The sequence below is a fragment of the Plectropomus leopardus genome, chromosome 7, assembly GCF_008729295.1.
Source record: "Plectropomus leopardus isolate mb chromosome 7, YSFRI_Pleo_2.0, whole genome shotgun sequence".
In the NCBI taxonomy this organism is placed as follows: Eukaryota; Metazoa; Chordata; class Actinopteri; order Perciformes; family Serranidae; genus Plectropomus; species Plectropomus leopardus.
Genome location: NC_056469.1, coordinates 5,736,997 through 5,754,893, shown reverse-complemented (window position 1 = coordinate 5,754,893; position 17,897 = coordinate 5,736,997). Strand labels below are relative to the sequence as shown.

General features: G+C 39.1%; 1 protein-coding gene across 4 annotated transcripts in view; it reads left to right on the top strand.

Moving 5' to 3' along the window:
- LOC121946151 (vacuolar protein sorting-associated protein 13B-like) overlaps window positions 1-17,770 on the top strand; it is a 375,120-nt gene extending 357,350 nt beyond the window's left edge. For all 4 annotated transcript variants that reach the window (XM_042490601.1, XM_042490600.1, XM_042490605.1 and 1 more), the window contains exons 62-68: window positions 1,894-2,070; window positions 2,322-2,492; window positions 3,418-3,594; window positions 8,530-8,632; window positions 10,162-10,330; window positions 16,158-16,238; window positions 16,720-17,770. In XM_042490601.1, coding sequence (XP_042346535.1) covers window positions 1,894-2,070; window positions 2,322-2,492; window positions 3,418-3,594; window positions 8,530-8,632; window positions 10,162-10,330; window positions 16,158-16,238; window positions 16,720-16,968 — 1,127 coding nt within the window. In that variant the 3' untranslated portion in view covers window positions 16,969-17,770. The remainder of the gene's footprint in view (window positions 1-1,893; window positions 2,071-2,321; window positions 2,493-3,417; window positions 3,595-8,529; window positions 8,633-10,161; window positions 10,331-16,157; window positions 16,239-16,719) is intronic.
- Window positions 17,771-17,897: the final 127 nt, after the last annotated feature.

Here is a 17,897-nt window from a genome sequence, read left to right as displayed (position 1 = left end):
CACACATGAACCCACAGGCGTAAATCCACGCACATACACATGCAAAGAATTATGAGCATATGGATATTAAAAGGCATATGCTATCTGTGCATACACCAGAATATGTACGTGTGTTTAAAAGCATGACTCAGCCCTGTAAACATCAGCTCCTGTCAGGACTTTATGCTTTACCAAAACCACAACTGGGAGACCATGTGAAGCAGAAACGACCACGAGGCCCCACTGGAGTTGGTTTCCTACCATTAGAGTCCATCACTCAAGTGCAAATTGACGGAGAATAAGAGCAGAACGGGGTCGGCGTCTTGAGAAATGGCTATTTGATTTTAGAGATGCAATTGTCAGTGCATAAATATCAATGAGCCATGCCATCTGAAGGGGACTGTATGGTTGAATGAGAGAGATGAGGTGAGATAGTACGAGGCTGTAAATCTTACTGTGGCACATGTATAAGTCATGCAGGAGTGTGTGTGTGTGCGCGTGCACAAGTGAATATGTGTATAAGTGAAAGCTTTTGTAAATCTTTGTTTTGTTAAGAAAAGAACAACGCTGAACATATAATCAGAATGTAAAAACATTTTGTAAGTTATTCTTTAAAATGTTTAGAGAGAGAGAGCCTCTCACACTAAAATGCTTTTGGCAAGCGGAGGATCATAAACGTTTACTCAAAGAGCTTATATGTGGAATGTTCCTCCCCAGAGCAGGTGTTCCAGCTGTATTTTTGAATACAAAACCCAAATTGCTGTCGGATTTTACAGCATGGAAGTTTTGTAAATTGTGTATTATAAGAACCATTGTGGCAACCTCCAAAAATGATTCAAATAATGTTTATTTATTTAAATATTCGCTTCGAGTCCAAGAGTTTCTTATTAAGCTAAACAGAAGGAGAAAACAAAGAAGACTGGAGAGCAACTATATACTAATTGCATATTTAATTATAATAATATAACAAGTACCATTTGATAGGGATGAGGGAGTACACTTTTATCGTTATATGTATCTGTATTAGTACTCAGGTTGGGTGGAGTCTGAACTTGAAATGGGTGGGGTCGAACCAGAAGTTATTTAAAACCTGGACTGTGTTCAGCCCCAACAAAACGTAACAAAATGTTTATTTAAACAAAAAGTATTGACTCGATCACCCTACCATGTTGCACAGGCGCACTGCTTTGAATATGGCAGGGTTTAATTCAGTTCAGTTCAGTTTCTACATATTATTGGCATGGGGAAAATATTTTTACATTTACAAATTTAAACAAATATGCAAGTATAATCTACTTGACATGTAGATATATACACACCAGTGCTGATGGGGTACACCTCTAATACACCCAACAAATGTGAGCCTGTTGCACAGCGTCTGAAATAAGCATGTCGGAACATTTGATTTGATGACTGCACACATACAGACCCCCTCCCATTGGGTCTGGGGGTGACTGAGGAAAGGCAAGTCCCTGCCATTCAATTCAACTTTAAAGTCTGTTGTGTCAATTTTTCTGTTTCCCCCTTTCTTTTCTCTTACATAGTATTGTCTTTGTAATGTCCATCACTTGTTTTGTGCCTGCATCACCTAGTTTAAAAAAAATGGTGCACACATTTTGAAATTGATCATGTCCTTAATATTGATATCCATTCATCAGAAGTTGCTATTTTTATTATTAACTATTTAGAGAACTATCTCAGAATTAATCTCTAGTTCGATTTTGATTATAAGAGTTAAAGATTGAACAAAGCTACCAAAATGAGGATTTACTTCATCAGGAGTATGATATTGACACATGTTGCGGATGATACTCATACAGATACTCATACAACGGATACTCGTTCCATCCAAGTAAGATGCTCAACCTCATTATCTGACAAACATCCTGAGCTGTGGTTGTCTCTCTGTCTCAGGTTGGGTGGTGGGATCTTTGGAGATCCTGGGCAGTCCTGCCAGCCTGGTGCGGAGCATCGGGAACGGCGTGTCTGACTTCTTCCGACTGCCATATGAGGGTCTGACACGTGGGCCTGGAGCCTTCGTCAGCGGGGTGTCCAGAGGGACCACATCCTTCGTCAAACATATTTCTAAAGGTAACACAGATGTTCATAATCTTTTTGTTCATTTTACAAGAGAAAAAAAAGAATCTGTGTGCAAACGTGTGTCTTTGGACTAAAAACTAATACTTTCTCCCAGAATGATACAACACACACATTATTTGTTCCTATTTAGATTGTTATCACGCAGTGATGACTAGAGCTGCATTTGTTATAAATGGTTTTAGGCAGAAACATTTATTGCTAGTTCCGAACATTGAAGTTGAACTTGTCACATTTGTGTTCAGGCACGCTGACGTCCATCACCAACTTAGCGACCAGCCTGGCCAGGAACATGGACCGTCTGTCTCTGGATGAAGAGCACTACACCAGGCAGGAGGAGTGGAGACGCCAGCTGCCGGAGAGCCTCGGGGACGGACTGAGGCAGGGGCTGTCACGACTGGGCATTAGTTTGTTAGGTATATGGGAATGCACACACACACAAATACAAACTCAAATGCATCTCGTGTAATGATTTTTTTTTTTTATTTTTTTTTTTCATTTGAGGGTTTTGCAACAATCCAAATCGGGAATAAAACAGCATGTTTCAGTAATATTTTTGTCATGTTTGTCATCACCCCTCTAAGTATCAGTTGAATTGTCCAAATCTGTTCCTGGTCCTGCAACTCACGTTTCTTTTCACCATTAGTCATCTTCTCAATAACACAAAATAAGTGCTTTTAGATGAGAAATGACGCAAACAACCAAAAAAGTTGAAATCAATACAATTTTTATTTCCAGTAACAAGAAAGAAAGTTTTCCAGATATTTGGAAAACATGAAGAGTTATATATTATTATTTCATCAGGTCACTCGATATGTATGGAAACATGTTCTGCCCACACACATTTCATCTGCTGTCCTTTGGCATTAGGCACACACACACTGGTGTGCACAATTACAGAGAGCTTTGAGACGGAGCAGTGGAGACAGCGCAGCAGGGACTCAGTAAACACCCAGAGGGCAGTAAAACTTAACACACACACACACACACACATACACACACATACACAGCATATTGTCATTGAAACCAAACAGCTGCTAGCATCTCGCTGAGTTACAGTGGATTATAATTCCTGAGATGCACTGTCGATCACATCTGTGTCATACATAAAATAAAAGGTCGGATGTTTTCTTTAGGGCAAAAGCATGTCTGAATTCCTGTGTGAGTCCAATTTGTGACACTTTGGAATCTGTATGTCTAACTGTTTCGCATAGGGCCTGCCCTTCTTTTTGTCCACAAAAGATGTCATGAATTTCCTGTGCATTGTGCATTGTGGCTCTCATTTAGTATTTATTGAACAGAGCATAATGATAAAGAACAAATATTTCCTTGTTCTCTCAGGAGCGATAGCGGGCATCGTGGACCAGCCCATGCAGAACTTCCAGAGGAACTGGGAGCTGCAGAGCTCAGCTGGTAGCAAGGCCAAAGGGGTCATCTCTGGCGTGGGGAAAGGCATTGTGGGGGTCTTCACCAAGCCCATTGGAGGAGCAGCTGAGCTGGTGTCCCAGACTGGATACGGTGAGTTCAGGATAGTCAAAGATAACAGCATGTTCAATTAATCTACTTTTTTTTCTTGCTAAGTCTATTTCAGAAGCTGTTTTTCCAATAACAATTTCAATGAAAGAAGTGATGGCTTTTAAAGCCTGATTAGTTTTGTTTATTGTAATATCCCTCTTATTTTTTGTGGTTCACGAACACAAAACACAGAAAAACTAAAGCACTGTTAGAGCATAATTCTCACTGTGAAAATCATAGACATGACTAACCCATTTGGAAATCAACTGATAGAATTTCTAGGATCATAAAGAGCTAGTAGCTTTTTTATGTTGTCATTTCTGGCAGCAAGCACCATCATTTTGTGGGGAACTATCAAGCACAGACTTTGTGTTTGAAATGTTTTTGTTATTTAACCTAAAGTAATTAAAATTACATTTGCAAAAGGACGAAAAACATGGCCTGTGGAGATACAAACATTTACGTCCTCTACACAAGCACATTATCAGTGAAGTGTGAAGAGAGATTTGGTCATGCAGCAAGGTCTCAAATTTAACACCACTCAACAAATACGTCTTATGTGCAACTTTCCAAGCAGCCCGAGGCAACAATATTCTAATAAACACAGAAATGAATTAAGAGATTGTGAGTCAGGAAAATCATAAATCCATCAGTGGATGGACAATTTCGTGCCTTCTGTCCTTTTGGCTCCAGTCAGCAGCAGTGTTTATTGGGTCAGGCCTTATGTAGTGCAGGACCTGAGAGAGAACTGCTGAAAGACCCTCTGGCACACACACACATGCTTAATCATACACGCACAAACACTTGCATTTACAGGCAGTTAAAGTCTTTGGAGTTAGTTTGTGTTTTATTGGGGGTAGAAGATAGAGGTGGGGGTGGGGGTGGGGGTCTTTCAGCAGTTCTCTCTCAGGTCCTGCACTACATAAGGCCTGACCCAGGATGGGGTGTGTTGGCGCTAACAGGTCTTAGCTACAGCACATAAACTACCAACGAGGCTAACGGCTCAGTGTAAGAGTGATGACTCCCCAGGCTCTGATCTACCTGACCCTGTGAGCTCTGCAGAACACAAACATACACACAAACTCAGGCTGATACATGTGGATCCACGTAGATGCTCATCAGTGCACACAAAGGCACGCTGCAGGCACCAACCAGCGTACACACTGACAACACACTCAAAAAAAAACCCTCTGTCTGCCGGTAATATATGCAGATCAACTGTGCGTTATAATTCTGTCACACTCCTGTCTACAAAACACGTGGATAAACCTACACACACACTTGGAAACACACACTCAAAGCTGAGCAGTGTGCTACAGCACCACTGCAGTGACATCATTAATGGATCTCGCTGTGTTCTTTATGGCTCAGTTTTAACTACTTGATGACTTCACTGGCCTGCTGCTGCTGCTCTGCTGACAGCCAGAGCGAGATGAAGGGAAACTGACCACACGCACATGGGTTATGAACTCACACTGACATGGACACGCCGAGCAAATCACGTTTGTGTTTTTGCTTGTTTTTTATGAAATGCAATGTAAATTTTAAAGATTTACTATGTAGGATTTCACTTAAAACAACAATGTACATACTCATACAAAAGTAATCACTCTTAATCATCACTTAAGACTCACTAGAAGTGCATGATGGTGTGTTTTTCTGCAGTGTCTGCCCTCTGCCTCGTTTTTTTTTTTTTTTTTTTAATTTTCTGTGTTCAGGATGTTCATTGGCATGTCCCTTGACAGCGATCAGGGGAAGTTGGAGCTTTATAATAAGCTCCCATAAGTACAATGGTGAAAGAATTGGTTGGTACTTGTCATTGTGTACAGGTATTTTAATATTTCCCACGTTTATTGTATATCTTTTATGTTTTTATTGTGGTTGTTGTCTTTAACTTTTCTTGTGCTGATGTCATGGCCACGTCTCCCTTGAAAAAGAGAATGTTGATCTCAGAGGGACTTATCTGGTTAAATATGGGTTAAATTAATAAAAATAAAAGTGGGGACCAGATGCCAAACCGTAAGCAGCAGGCTTCTAAGAAACACTGTGACAAAAAAATGCAAATAAAGCAAGATGAAACGCAGAGTGAATTTGGGGTTGGCTTTTACTTACAAGTTGAAATATACCTCTTTGTGTATTCCTTCTTTTTTATACATTCATGCATTCATAAAGGGGCAGCACAGGGTCAGCCATAGTATGATACAGCAGCTGTTTGGGTGTTCATTGTCCTCCTCAAGGCACCACAGCAGTGCCCAGAAGGCAAACTGGCACCTCTCCAGCTACCAGTCCACACTTCCTACTTGGCCCGCATTGTGATTTGTTATGGTGGCCCTCCGGTTCCCAGGCCAAGTCCACATGGACTGAGCTGCAGCTGCATATTCGCTGTCAAGTGTGTTTAAAAACTGTAATGGACAATCCGGCATACTATACCTTAATTAATGCACACCCACAAACATGGTGGGGGGGTGTGAGGAGTGGGTCAGAGGATGGGGTGTGTTGGCGCTAACAGGTCTTAGCTACAGCACATAAACTACCAACGAGGCTAACGGCTCAGTGTAAGAGTGATGACTCCCCAGGCTCTGATCTACCTGACCCTGTGAGCTCTGCAGAACACAAACATACACACAAACTCAGGCTGATACATGTGGATCCACGTAGATGCTCATCAGTGCACACAAAGGCACGCTGCAGGCACCAACCAGCGTACACACTGACAACACACTCAAAAAAAACCCCTCTGTCTGCCGGTAATATATGCAGATCAACTGTGCGTTATAATTCTGTCACACTCCTGTCTTACAAAACACGTGGATAAACCTACACACACACTTGGAAACACACACTCAAAGCTGAGCAGTGTGCTACAGCACCACTGCAGTGACATCATTAATGGATCTCGCTGTGTTCTTTATGGCTCAGTTTTAACTACTTGATGACTTCACTGGCCTGCTGCTGCTGCTCTGCTGACAGCCAGAGCGAGATGAAGGGAAACTGACCACACGCACATGGGTTATGAACTCACACTGACATGGACACGCCGAGCAAATCACGTTTGTGTTTTTGCTTGTTTTTTATGAAATGCAATGTAAATTTTAAAGATTTACTATGTAGGATTTCACTTAAAACAACAATGTACATACTCATACAAAAGTAATCACTCTTAATCATCACTTAAGACTCACTAGAAGTGCATGATGGTGTGTTTTTCTGCAGTGTCTGCCCTCTGCCTCGTTTTTTTTTTTTTTAATTTTCTGTGTTCAGGATGTTCATTGGCATGTCCCTTGACAGCGATCAGGGGAAGTTGGAGCTTTATAATAAGCTCCCATAAGTACAATGGTGAAAGAATTGGTTGGTACTTGTCATTGTGTACAGGTATTTTAATATTTCCCACGTTTATTGTATATCTTTTATGTTTTTATTGTGGTTGTTGTCTGTAACTTTTCTTGTGCTGATGTCATGGCCACGTCTCCCTTGAAAAAGAGAATGTTGATCTCAGAGGGACTTATCTGGTTAAATATGGGTTAAATTAATAAAAATAAAAGTGGGGACCAGATGCCAAACCGTAAGCAGCAGGCTTCTAAGAAACACTGTGACAAAAAAATGCAAATAAAGCAAGATGAAACGCAGAGTGAATTTGGGGTTGGCTTTTACTTACAAGTTGAAATATACCTCTTTGTGTATTCCTTCTTTTTTATACATTCATGCATTCATAAAGGGGCAGCACAGGGTCAGCCATAGTATGATACAGCTGTTTGGGTGTTCATTGTCCTCCTCAAGGGCACCACAGCAGTGCCCAGAAGGCAAACTGGCACCTCTCCAGCTACCAGTCCACACTTCCTACTTGGCCCGCATTGTGATTTGTTATGGTGGCCCTCCGGTTCCCAGGCCAAGTCCACATGGACTGAGCTGCAGCTGCATATTCGCTGTCAAGTGTGTTTAAAAACTGTAATGGACAATCCGGCATACTATACCTTAATTAATGCACACCCACAAACAGATATAGTCTTTTTCATCACATGTCCAATTTACCTGTGTGGAGTAATCCAGGATTTCCACCGCTTGCATATGCGTTGCATTATGGCTCCGTTTTGCTCCGTGCTGCCTCTCCATCAATTCCCACCGGTTGCGTTTTGAGTTGGGCACAGCAGCTCCGCCAGATCAGCTGGACTGGCCAGACCCAGGATTTCCCGCGGTAATTACAGAACCATGCAAATTATATCAGTACAGAAGAAGTAATAACTCCATTCACTCCATGGATGTATTATAGTGAAGTCGATTCACTCCCGTAATTCCCAATAAGTTGGTCCACGCCATTTCCTTTCTATGGTTGTCCCTATAAAAAGGATGTGTGGTGTCATAAATGATATTGTGGTTTTCCGCCTCCATGATTAACTTCTCTTTATCCATGTTGCTGGTAGTGACCTCTGAAAACCTCTGACCTGTTGAATCCAGGTCTGGATCCGCTCATTGTGACATTTTGTGTGTTTTATTCTGAAAATTAACTGTAGGTTTTAATGTTGTATTGCTGTCTGATTTCCTGTCTGCTCTGTCTTAAATTTGTCTGAATTTATACAAAGTGCGCCGGTGTCCGTCAAAAATAGGAGCCCTGCCTATCTGATCCGCAAGCCTCCGGACTGCCAGAGCTGACACGTAGTCGATCCACAACACAGCGGAGTCAGTGGAAGTTAACACATAAACTAGACTGCAATCTATTTGCTCCTTCTGCCGTGACGGAGCAGAGCCAGACTGCACACAGGTCTGGTGGAAATTAAGAGTAAGATTTAACTGAGAAAGGCAGTGGTCTGATTGGTTGATGTAAATGTACAATATATTTAAATGCATGCAGATATCCCACATCACTGTCACACACAGGAGAGAAAACTTCACTGATAGTTGTGCTGATGCTCACTGTCTTTACATTTGTGTCTCTTCTGACAGGAATCCTTCATGGAGCAGGACTGTGGCAGCTTCCTAAACAACTGTACCTGCCTACAGAGGAGAAGTCTGCTCAGGCCCCAAACAGCCACCTTAAATATGTCTGGTATGACCCCTGGCCATTTACTCCTCCTGCTGGCTTCTCCTTTACTTTTGTCCAGCTATCCGTTAAAAGTGGGACATGTGTTCTCGCCTTTGCTTTTCTTGGAGTCTCTCCAGGATCTGCTGTTCTTTTTCTCCCCCTTACCTCTCATCATTTTTGCTGTCTTGTTTAAACCTTGGAGAGTTCATTACCCACTTTCCAAAAAAAAAGTCTGGAAAGATGTTTGACCTTGATCCCACACATGGTAGCCAGCCTGCCCTCCCCTGTTTTCATCGAGCCATGTTAAAAGGTTTTTATAAGCACTCTGCCAAAGCCGCCAGCTAGAAATTGTTCTTGTTGTTTAACTATGAGTCTGTCCAGAGATGTTTCCCAGTGCCATCAGATGGAGGAACACTTTCTTTTGTGTGCTGGAGTTTGAGAAAGACTCAGTTTACAAACGGCCGCAAGTTGTGCCAAGCAGAAGGTTACCTTTGGGTCCCACGTTGTAAAAAAACAAAAAATGGAAGCGATATGAACAGAACTGCAACACATCTGAGTGTATGCTCTCTCGGAGGAGCGGTTAATATTATCATAAAAATTAAGAGGCCTCTGTCTCCAGAAGGTTATCAGGAGCTGTAGAAAAAAACATTTATGGCATTTTATAATGAATTTTCCGCAATTTAGTTTGGTTTCCATAGCTATCAAACATTTACTTCTAATAGCAGTCTATGTTGACCGTCAGCTGCCATGAGGACAAGGGCCAAATTTCAGATACAATATTTCTTTAGGACATTCCACTTTAGTTGTCATCACCCCGAGGGGTTAGCAGTATGTTGTGCTAATGTTAGGGGAAGATGAAAAAAAGACAAAAACACATGAATGCTGAGATAATGCTCCCCTGTGGTTTTATTCATGCTGCTTTTCCGTCAAACTGGTTTCCATCAGGCATCCATCAATTATATTTACTACTACAGGTAGCCCAGACACTTGAGGGGTCAGACTGTGTGAGCAGAGTAACACTGAACAGAACCAAACTGTCCCTACTGTGGCGGCTTCAACATCTGCACCGCAATTTTGAACACCTGCCTTCCAAAGTAAACACACTGTCAGAGGAACATGACTGAAGACTTCAGTTCCTGCACACACGCATCCCTATCCAACATGTGTGTAATAGGAACCACACAGAGAACATGTAGAATGTAAATTGCAGGATGTATGGAGACACGTTTGGTCACTTGTTTGTGTGTGTTTAGGTTAGTCGGGCACCTTGTGTGGTCTTGTGTTTATAGAAAAAGTGTATATCTGAAGTTAGGAGGCCTGCCATCATGTGTGTGTGTGTGTGTGCGTGCGCGCGCACATAATTCATGCACATAGGAGGAGTCACCTACATGTGATTGCTGCCTTTAGTATGTGTTAATTAAGGATACAACTGCAAAGCCTTTATTTTTATAATTTGACTATATTTAAATTTGAAATCTTCCATTGCCTAATGATAACTAGTCATAACAAGTTTGTAATATCCATATTTCTCTCTGTTTACTCTCTGACCACAGGAAGATGCTCCAGTCTCTGGGGCGGCCAGAGCTCCACATGGCCCTGGAGGTGACCATCGTCAGTGGGTCAGGACAGGAACATGCTGGCTGTCTGCTCCTCACCTCTGAGGTGCTGTTTGTGGTCAGCCTCAGTGAGGACACCCAGCAGCAGGCCTTCCCCATCACAGAGGTAACTGATAGTGGACAGGAAGAAAGAAAAACATGTTTTATGCAATAGAAATCTCACCAGCAGTGTTGTGAGTAATGCATTGAAGCATGTTACTAGAATCGCATTACATTTGTCTGTAACACAGCAAGGCAAAACAAAAGTGATCTAAATTCAATAATCAATTTAGAATTACTTATCGGGAAATTATGTCATTACTTATGACATTACTTACAGTACGTAATGAGAAGATAGAAAAACCATCAAATGTGCAGACAATAGCAACTCTGTCAAGAGATATGAATTATCATAAAAAAGTTTAAAAAAATCATCAAAAACAGAGTCAAAGTAAAGCATTTCATTAAAAATATAATTAAAATGTCATAGTATAGTATGTAATCAAAATTATCATAAAAACGTCATTGTATAGTTTGTCATCAGAAATGCCTTAAAAAGTCATAGTATTGTATGTCAACACAGTTATCATAAAAACATTGTAGGATAGTCTGTCATCAAAAATGTTCTAAAAAAATCAGAGTCAAAATTAAAACATTGTTCATTCCTATGAGAGCTGCTCACTGGGGCAGGAAGCAGAAAAAGCTCTTTCCGGGTTTAGAAATGTGTAAATACCCATATCTACTGGCCCATAGAGCATGCGTAGTAGATTAACGGGCAGCTGAAGGCGGCTAAGTGTGGCTGAGCATGTAACTTCCGCCAGCTGAACAACCGACTTCTGGATTAGCGCCTCGCTAACTTGAATGGCGGTATAACAAAAATAATCTTGCAGCTCTTTCAGACTTTCCAAATGTTATCAAACCAGATGGTTTGCATCTAGATAGGGATAAAAGATGTTTCACAGGGGTTTTGACGCTCACAAAAAATTATTAAAAAGCTTTACAGACATCTCTTTCCACATGTTAGTCAATGGGGAAAAGTCTTTCTGGGTCAGTGTGCATCACGTGACCAACTCAAATGGTGTAATTTCACTTTCAGCCACTATGCAAATTTTGCATCAACACATGCTTGGGGCTAAGCTATGTTGGGCCTAAAAAAGTGTAGCATATCAAAAAAAGATATTAATAAAAAGTCTTAGTACGGTGAGTCTGAAAAACGTATGGTATAATACGCTAAAAAAAGACATGCCTTCCAAAATGGCACAAAAAAGTCATAGTATGTCATTCTAAATTGCACAAAGAGTTATAGTATGATATGTTGTCCAAAATAGCACAAGAAAGTTATAGTAAATTCGTTCAGAGTAAAACATCATAGTTCAGAATGTCATCCAAAATAACACAGAAAAGTAATATTATAATATGTTGTCCAAATAGCACCAAAAAGTTGTAGTAAATTATGTTGTCCAAACAGGACCAAAAAAAGTTAAGGTATAGTATGTTGTCCACAATTGTACCAAAAAGTCATAATATAGTCTCTTTTTTGACAACAGCACAAAAAAGCACTTAAACGTCATGGTATCATCCAAAATCGCACAAAAAGTCATAGTATAGTATGATGCCCAAAATAGCACAAAAATGTTATTATATTATGTTGTCTAAAATCGCAAGAAACTCAATAATATAGTTTGTCGTCCAAAATTGTATGAAAACATCATAGTACAGTATGATACCCAAAATAGCACAAAAAAACATTTGATTATATAATGGCACCATCATGGTATGTTATGACTCCCAAAATGGCACCAAAAGGTCATATCATTGAATGTTGTACAAAATGCCATCAAAATTTCATAGTATAGCAAAAAAAAAGATATTGTGCTATGTCATCCGAAATTGCACAAAAAAGTGATATTATACTATGTCATCCAAAATTGCACAAAAATATTAGTATAGTATGTCGTCCAAAATGGCACCAAAACCTCATAGTGCATTATGTCCTCCAAAATGGCATCAAAACCTCATAATATAATATGATGTCCAAAATGGCACCAAAACCTTATAGTATAGTATGTCGTCCAAAATTGAACATAAACATTATATTATAGTGTGTCTTCCAAAATACCACAAAAGTCATAATGTAATATGTTGTCCAAAACATCTCAAAAAAGGCACTGTAGAGTATGTCATCCAAAACTGCACAAAAAAGTGAGGATATTATATGTCGTCCAAAATTGAATAGAAACTTCATTGTATACCAAGTCGTCGAAAAAGCTGACAGTCATAGTAAAATATGTTGTGCAAAATCGTCCAAAATGGCATGAAAACGTGATAGTATGTCATCCAAAATAGCCCGAAAAAGTCATAGTATAGTATGTCGTCCAAAATAGCACGAAAAAGTCAGTGTGGTGTGTCGTTCAAATTCAAAACAAAAGTCATAGCATAATATGTTGTTGAAAATTACACGGTAATGTCATAGTATAGTACGTAGTCCAAATTTGCACAAAAATGCATAGTACAACATTTTGTACAAAATGTAACAACAAAGTCATAGTATAGCTTGTTGTCAAAAATAGCACACAAATGTCACAGTTTAGTTTTTTAATGTTTATTTAAAAGGGACATAGAACATTGATGAACATCAGTAAAAACAAAATGTAAATGTGCCAGAGTTAGCAGGACTGCTAATTTACATACGTAGTCCCTTGGTAGGTTACAGATGAAAATAAAACAAGGAGAGAAAGACAAACAAAAATAAAGAAGGCAAATAAAACAACACAACAATTCATACATAGGACAAAAGTGCATTAAAAGTGTGCAGAATGTAGAATTCAACACGTGTTGGTTGTGCACATGCATCATATACTAAAGTATGTTGTCAAAACTTGCACAAAAGTATGTGGGCCAAAATGGCAGAAAAATGTCATAGTATAGTATGACGTCCAAAATGGCATACTAGTATAGAATGATGTTGAAACTAGCACAATAACATTATATTATGTCATCTAAAATATCACAGAAACATCATAGTATAGTATGTCGTCCACAATGGTCCAAAATGGCGTGAAAACGTCATAGTATAGTAGTTCATCCAAAATGGCAAAAAAACGCCATAGTGTAGTATGTCGTCCAAAATGGCATAAAAACGTCCTAATATAGTATGTCGTCCAAAATGGTCCCTAATGGCACAAAAACATCATAGTATAGTACGTTGTCAATAATGGTCTCAAATGCCAGAAAAACACCATAGTATAGTATGTCTTCCAAAATGGCACAGAAACCTCATATTAAAATATGTTGCCCAAAATGGCACAAAAACGTTTTAGTAAATTTGTTCAGAGTAAAACATCATAGCACAGAATGTCATCCAAAATAACAAAAAAAAGTAATGCCATAACATGTTGTCCAAATAGCACCAAAAAGTTGTAGTAGATTATGTTGTCCAAAATAGGACAAAAAAATTGATAATATAGTATATTTTCCACAAATATATTAATTATATCATTACAGTATACTGTCCAATATAGCAAAAAAAGGCATAAAAAAAGGGTCAAGAAATGCAAAAATGTCATAATATAGCATGTCAAAAAAATTGCCCAAAACCGCATGGTATAGTATGGTGTAAAATCCCAAATTTCGACATGTCCAAAAAATGGCTGACAACCACCTATTATAGCTTGTAGAGACGTGTCATAGTATCTGATGTCGAAAAAAGGTCCAAAAGAGGCAAAAAAATGTCATAATATAACATGTTGGAAAAATGACCGAAAACCGCATAGTATAGTATGGCGAAAAATCACAAATTTTGAGAATTCCAAAAAATGGATGAAAACCATTTAGTATAGCCTGTAGAGACGTGTTATAGTATACAAAGTGGAAACAATGGCAAAAATCGGCCCAAAACATCATGTTTTAGCATGTTGAAAAATTGCCAAACATCGCATAGTATAGTATGGCGAAAAATCTCAAATTTTGACATGTCCAAAAAATGGCTGAAAACCACCTATTATAGCTCGTAGAGACCTGTCATAGTATAGCATGCGGAAAAAAGCTCCAAAAGAGGCCAAAAACGTCATAATATAGCATGTCAAAAAACTGGCCGAAAATCGCATAGTATAGTAAGGCAAAAAATCTCAAATTTCGACATGTCCAAAAGATGACTGAAAACTGCTTATTATAACTCGTAGAGAGGAATCATAGTACAGGATGTGGAAAAAAGGGCGAAAAGAGGCCAAAAACGTCATAATATAGCATGTTGAAAAAATGACCGAAAACCGCATAGTATAGTATGGCGAAAAATCTCAAATTTTGAGATTTCCAAAAAATGGATGAAAACCATTTAGTATAGCCTGTAGAGACGTGTTATAGTATACAAAGTGGAAACAATGGCAAAAATCGGCCCAAAACATCATGTTTTAGCATGTTGAAAAATTGCCAAACATCGCATAGTATAGTATGGCGAAAAATCTCAAATTTTGACATGTCCAAAAAATGGCTGAAAACCACCTATTATAGCTCGTAGAGACCTGTCATAGTATAGCATGCGGAAAAAAGCTCCAAAAGAGGCCAAAAACGTCATAATATAGCATGTCAAAAAACTGGCCGAAAATCGCATAGTATAGTAAGGCAAAAAATCTCAAATTTCGACATGTCCAAAAGATGACTGAAAACTGCTTATTATAACTCGTAGAGAGGAATCATAGTACAGGATGTGGAAAAAAGGGCGAAAAGAGGCCAAAAACGTCATAATATAGCATGTTGAAAAAATGACCGAAAACCGCATAGTATAGTATGGCGAAAAATCTCAAATTTTGAGATTTCCAAAAAATGGATGAAAACCATTTAGTATAGCCTGTAGAGACGTGTTATAGTATACAAAGTGGAAACAATGGCAAAAATCGGCCCAAAACATCATGTTTTAGCATGTTGAAAAATTGCCAAACATCGCATAGTATAGTATGGCGAAAAATCTCAAATTTTGACATGTCCAAAAAATGGCTGAAAACCACCTATTATAGCTCGTAGAGACCTGTCATAGTATAGCATGCGGAAAAAAGCTCCAAAAGAGGCCAAAAACGTCATAATATAGCATGTCAAAAAACTGGCCGAAAATCGCATAGTATAGTAAGGCAAAAAATCTCAAATTTCGACATGTCCAAAAGATGACTGAAAACTGCTTATTATAACTCGTAGAGAGGAATCATAGTACAGGATGTGGAAAAAAGGGCGAAAAGAGGCCAAAAACGTCATAATATAGCATGTTGAAAAAATGACCGAAAACCGCATAGTATAGTATGGCGAAAAATCTCAAATTTTGAGATTTCCAAAAAATGGATGAAAACCATTTAGTATAGCCTGTAGAGACGTGTTATAGTATACAAAGTGGAAACAATGGCAAAAATCGGCCCAAAACATCATGTTTTAGCATGTTGAAAAATTGCCAAACATCGCATAGTATAGTATGGCGAAAAATCTCAAATTTTGACATGTCCAAAAAATGGCTGAAAACCACCTATTATAGCTCGTAGAGACCTGTCATAGTATAGCATGCGGAAAAAAGCTCCAAAAGAGGCCAAAAACGTCATAATATAGCATGTCAAAAAACTGGCCGAAAATCGCATAGTATAGTAAGGCAAAAAATCTCAAATTTCGACATGTCCAAAAGATGACTGAAAACTGCTTATTATAACTCGTAGAGAGGAATCATAGTACAGGATGTGGAAAAAAGGGCGAAAAGAGGCCAAAAACGTCATAATATAGCATGTTGAAAAAATGACCGAAAACCGCATAGTATAGTATGGCGAAAAATCTCAAATTTCGACATGTCCAAAAGATGACTGAAAACTGCTTATTATAACATGAATAATGTGTAATATACAAACTGAATGAGACTGAGTAACATACGCTGTCCTTTAGCTGCGTTCCTGCGAGGTGGATGTTAAAGCTCTTCTCCTCTGCAGGTGGAGTGTCAGCAGGAGGCAGGACAGCAGGGCCAGCTCATCATCACCCTGCAGCAGCAGACAGTGACCAGCGACACAGAGGTGAGACCCTGAGGTCACATGGTGGTAAACAAAGAGGAATCACACAAATTATTCACACACTGCAATATTTCATATACCACATCTATATTTATGGACATATCCTATCATAGTTTTCTGACATCAATGATTATATTTAAATCACCATTTAAAAAAACGACAACATTCTTATCATAAATCTTAAACATTATGCAGATGTTTGCGCAAATATTGCTTAAGAGCGTCACCCTTAACTGTTGTTTCAATATTAGGCTCTCAACTGCACATTCCGCACTTAACTATGAACTGACCAAATCTTTAAGGTGCACCTTTGACCTCAGCTTATCATTTGCTGACTAGAAGTGGACACTAGTTTTTTCTTTCAACTAGGTCAGTTCTCTCCCCTTTTTACTTTCTGTCTCATGAGAAATGAATAAAGATACCACTTGCAGCAGATTTAACATTTGGACCAGTGCATAGGTTATCATCTGTCTGTCCTCCTCAGGGGGACGGTGTCCGTGAGCGTCTATCAGAGCAGCAGTATCGGCGGCTGGTGGACTATGTGATGAGAGCCTCCCAGTTTCTCTCCCCCTCTGCCGCCTCCCTGCAGCTACAACTCCCGGTGACACTCGCCGAGCCCCCTCCATCTGTCACCAAGTCTTACCGCTACCTGGTGGATCCCGCCTTCGCCAAGGTGTTTGTCAGCAAGTTCACTATGGTAAAGAACAAAGCCTTACGCATTGGATTCCACTAACACAGCAACACAAATCTGTTCCAATATAAATTAAGCCTTAAAAAATACACTGTACTTTGGCTATGAAAAGAAAATACTCATTTATGCAAACATATCTGTTGAAGTTAAAGAATTTATTTTATCACAGTAAGGTCATTCATGCATAGATGTAGAGAATTCTTAGAAACTGCCTTTGGAGGATTCATTTTTTACTGATACACAAACATTACAAAGCCACAGAGAAAATCAGTGGGATTACAATTGGTTCCAGTCACAGAAACACATTTCTTCTACTCAGAAATTTCACTGAGCACATATTATTATAGCGAACACTAAAAATAGGATTTGTGTTGTGGACCAACAATGTTCAACTTTAAATCTGGGTTCATTCAGACAGTGTGAAACCTCCTCAGTGTTGCAGATAGAAATGCACTGCATACATCGAATTTGTTCCATTTCTATCACAACAGTGTGTGACGTTTCACTCTGCAAAATGTGCCTTTAGTGTTTACATTCTCCACGTAGTGACTATGTCTTATGCCAATGTTAAGTGCAATATTATATACACGTTGATGGACGCTAGAAGAACCAGCTGTCAACCAAAATGTTTTTATAGATGATGTAACACTCGTTTGGACAATAACACTGTTCTTTGTAACTTTACGTGGATGCCAACCCCTCATGATGCAAACATGTTGTTATTGTTGCCTTTTATATTATTGTACCACTGAGCTCTGTGTGAGGTTTCATGCCTTTAATGTGTGTAAATGGATAATATATTAATAGAGAAACATTTTAATAAAAACATTCAAAATCAAAGGGTTATTCTGTCACTGTGTACTTTGTAAGAACAAAATTAAGCTTGAAATGGCAAATATGAAATGCATGATAAATGTAATCTGAGCAGTTGTTATAGATACATGCTATAGTGTAAGAGTTAATCTAACATC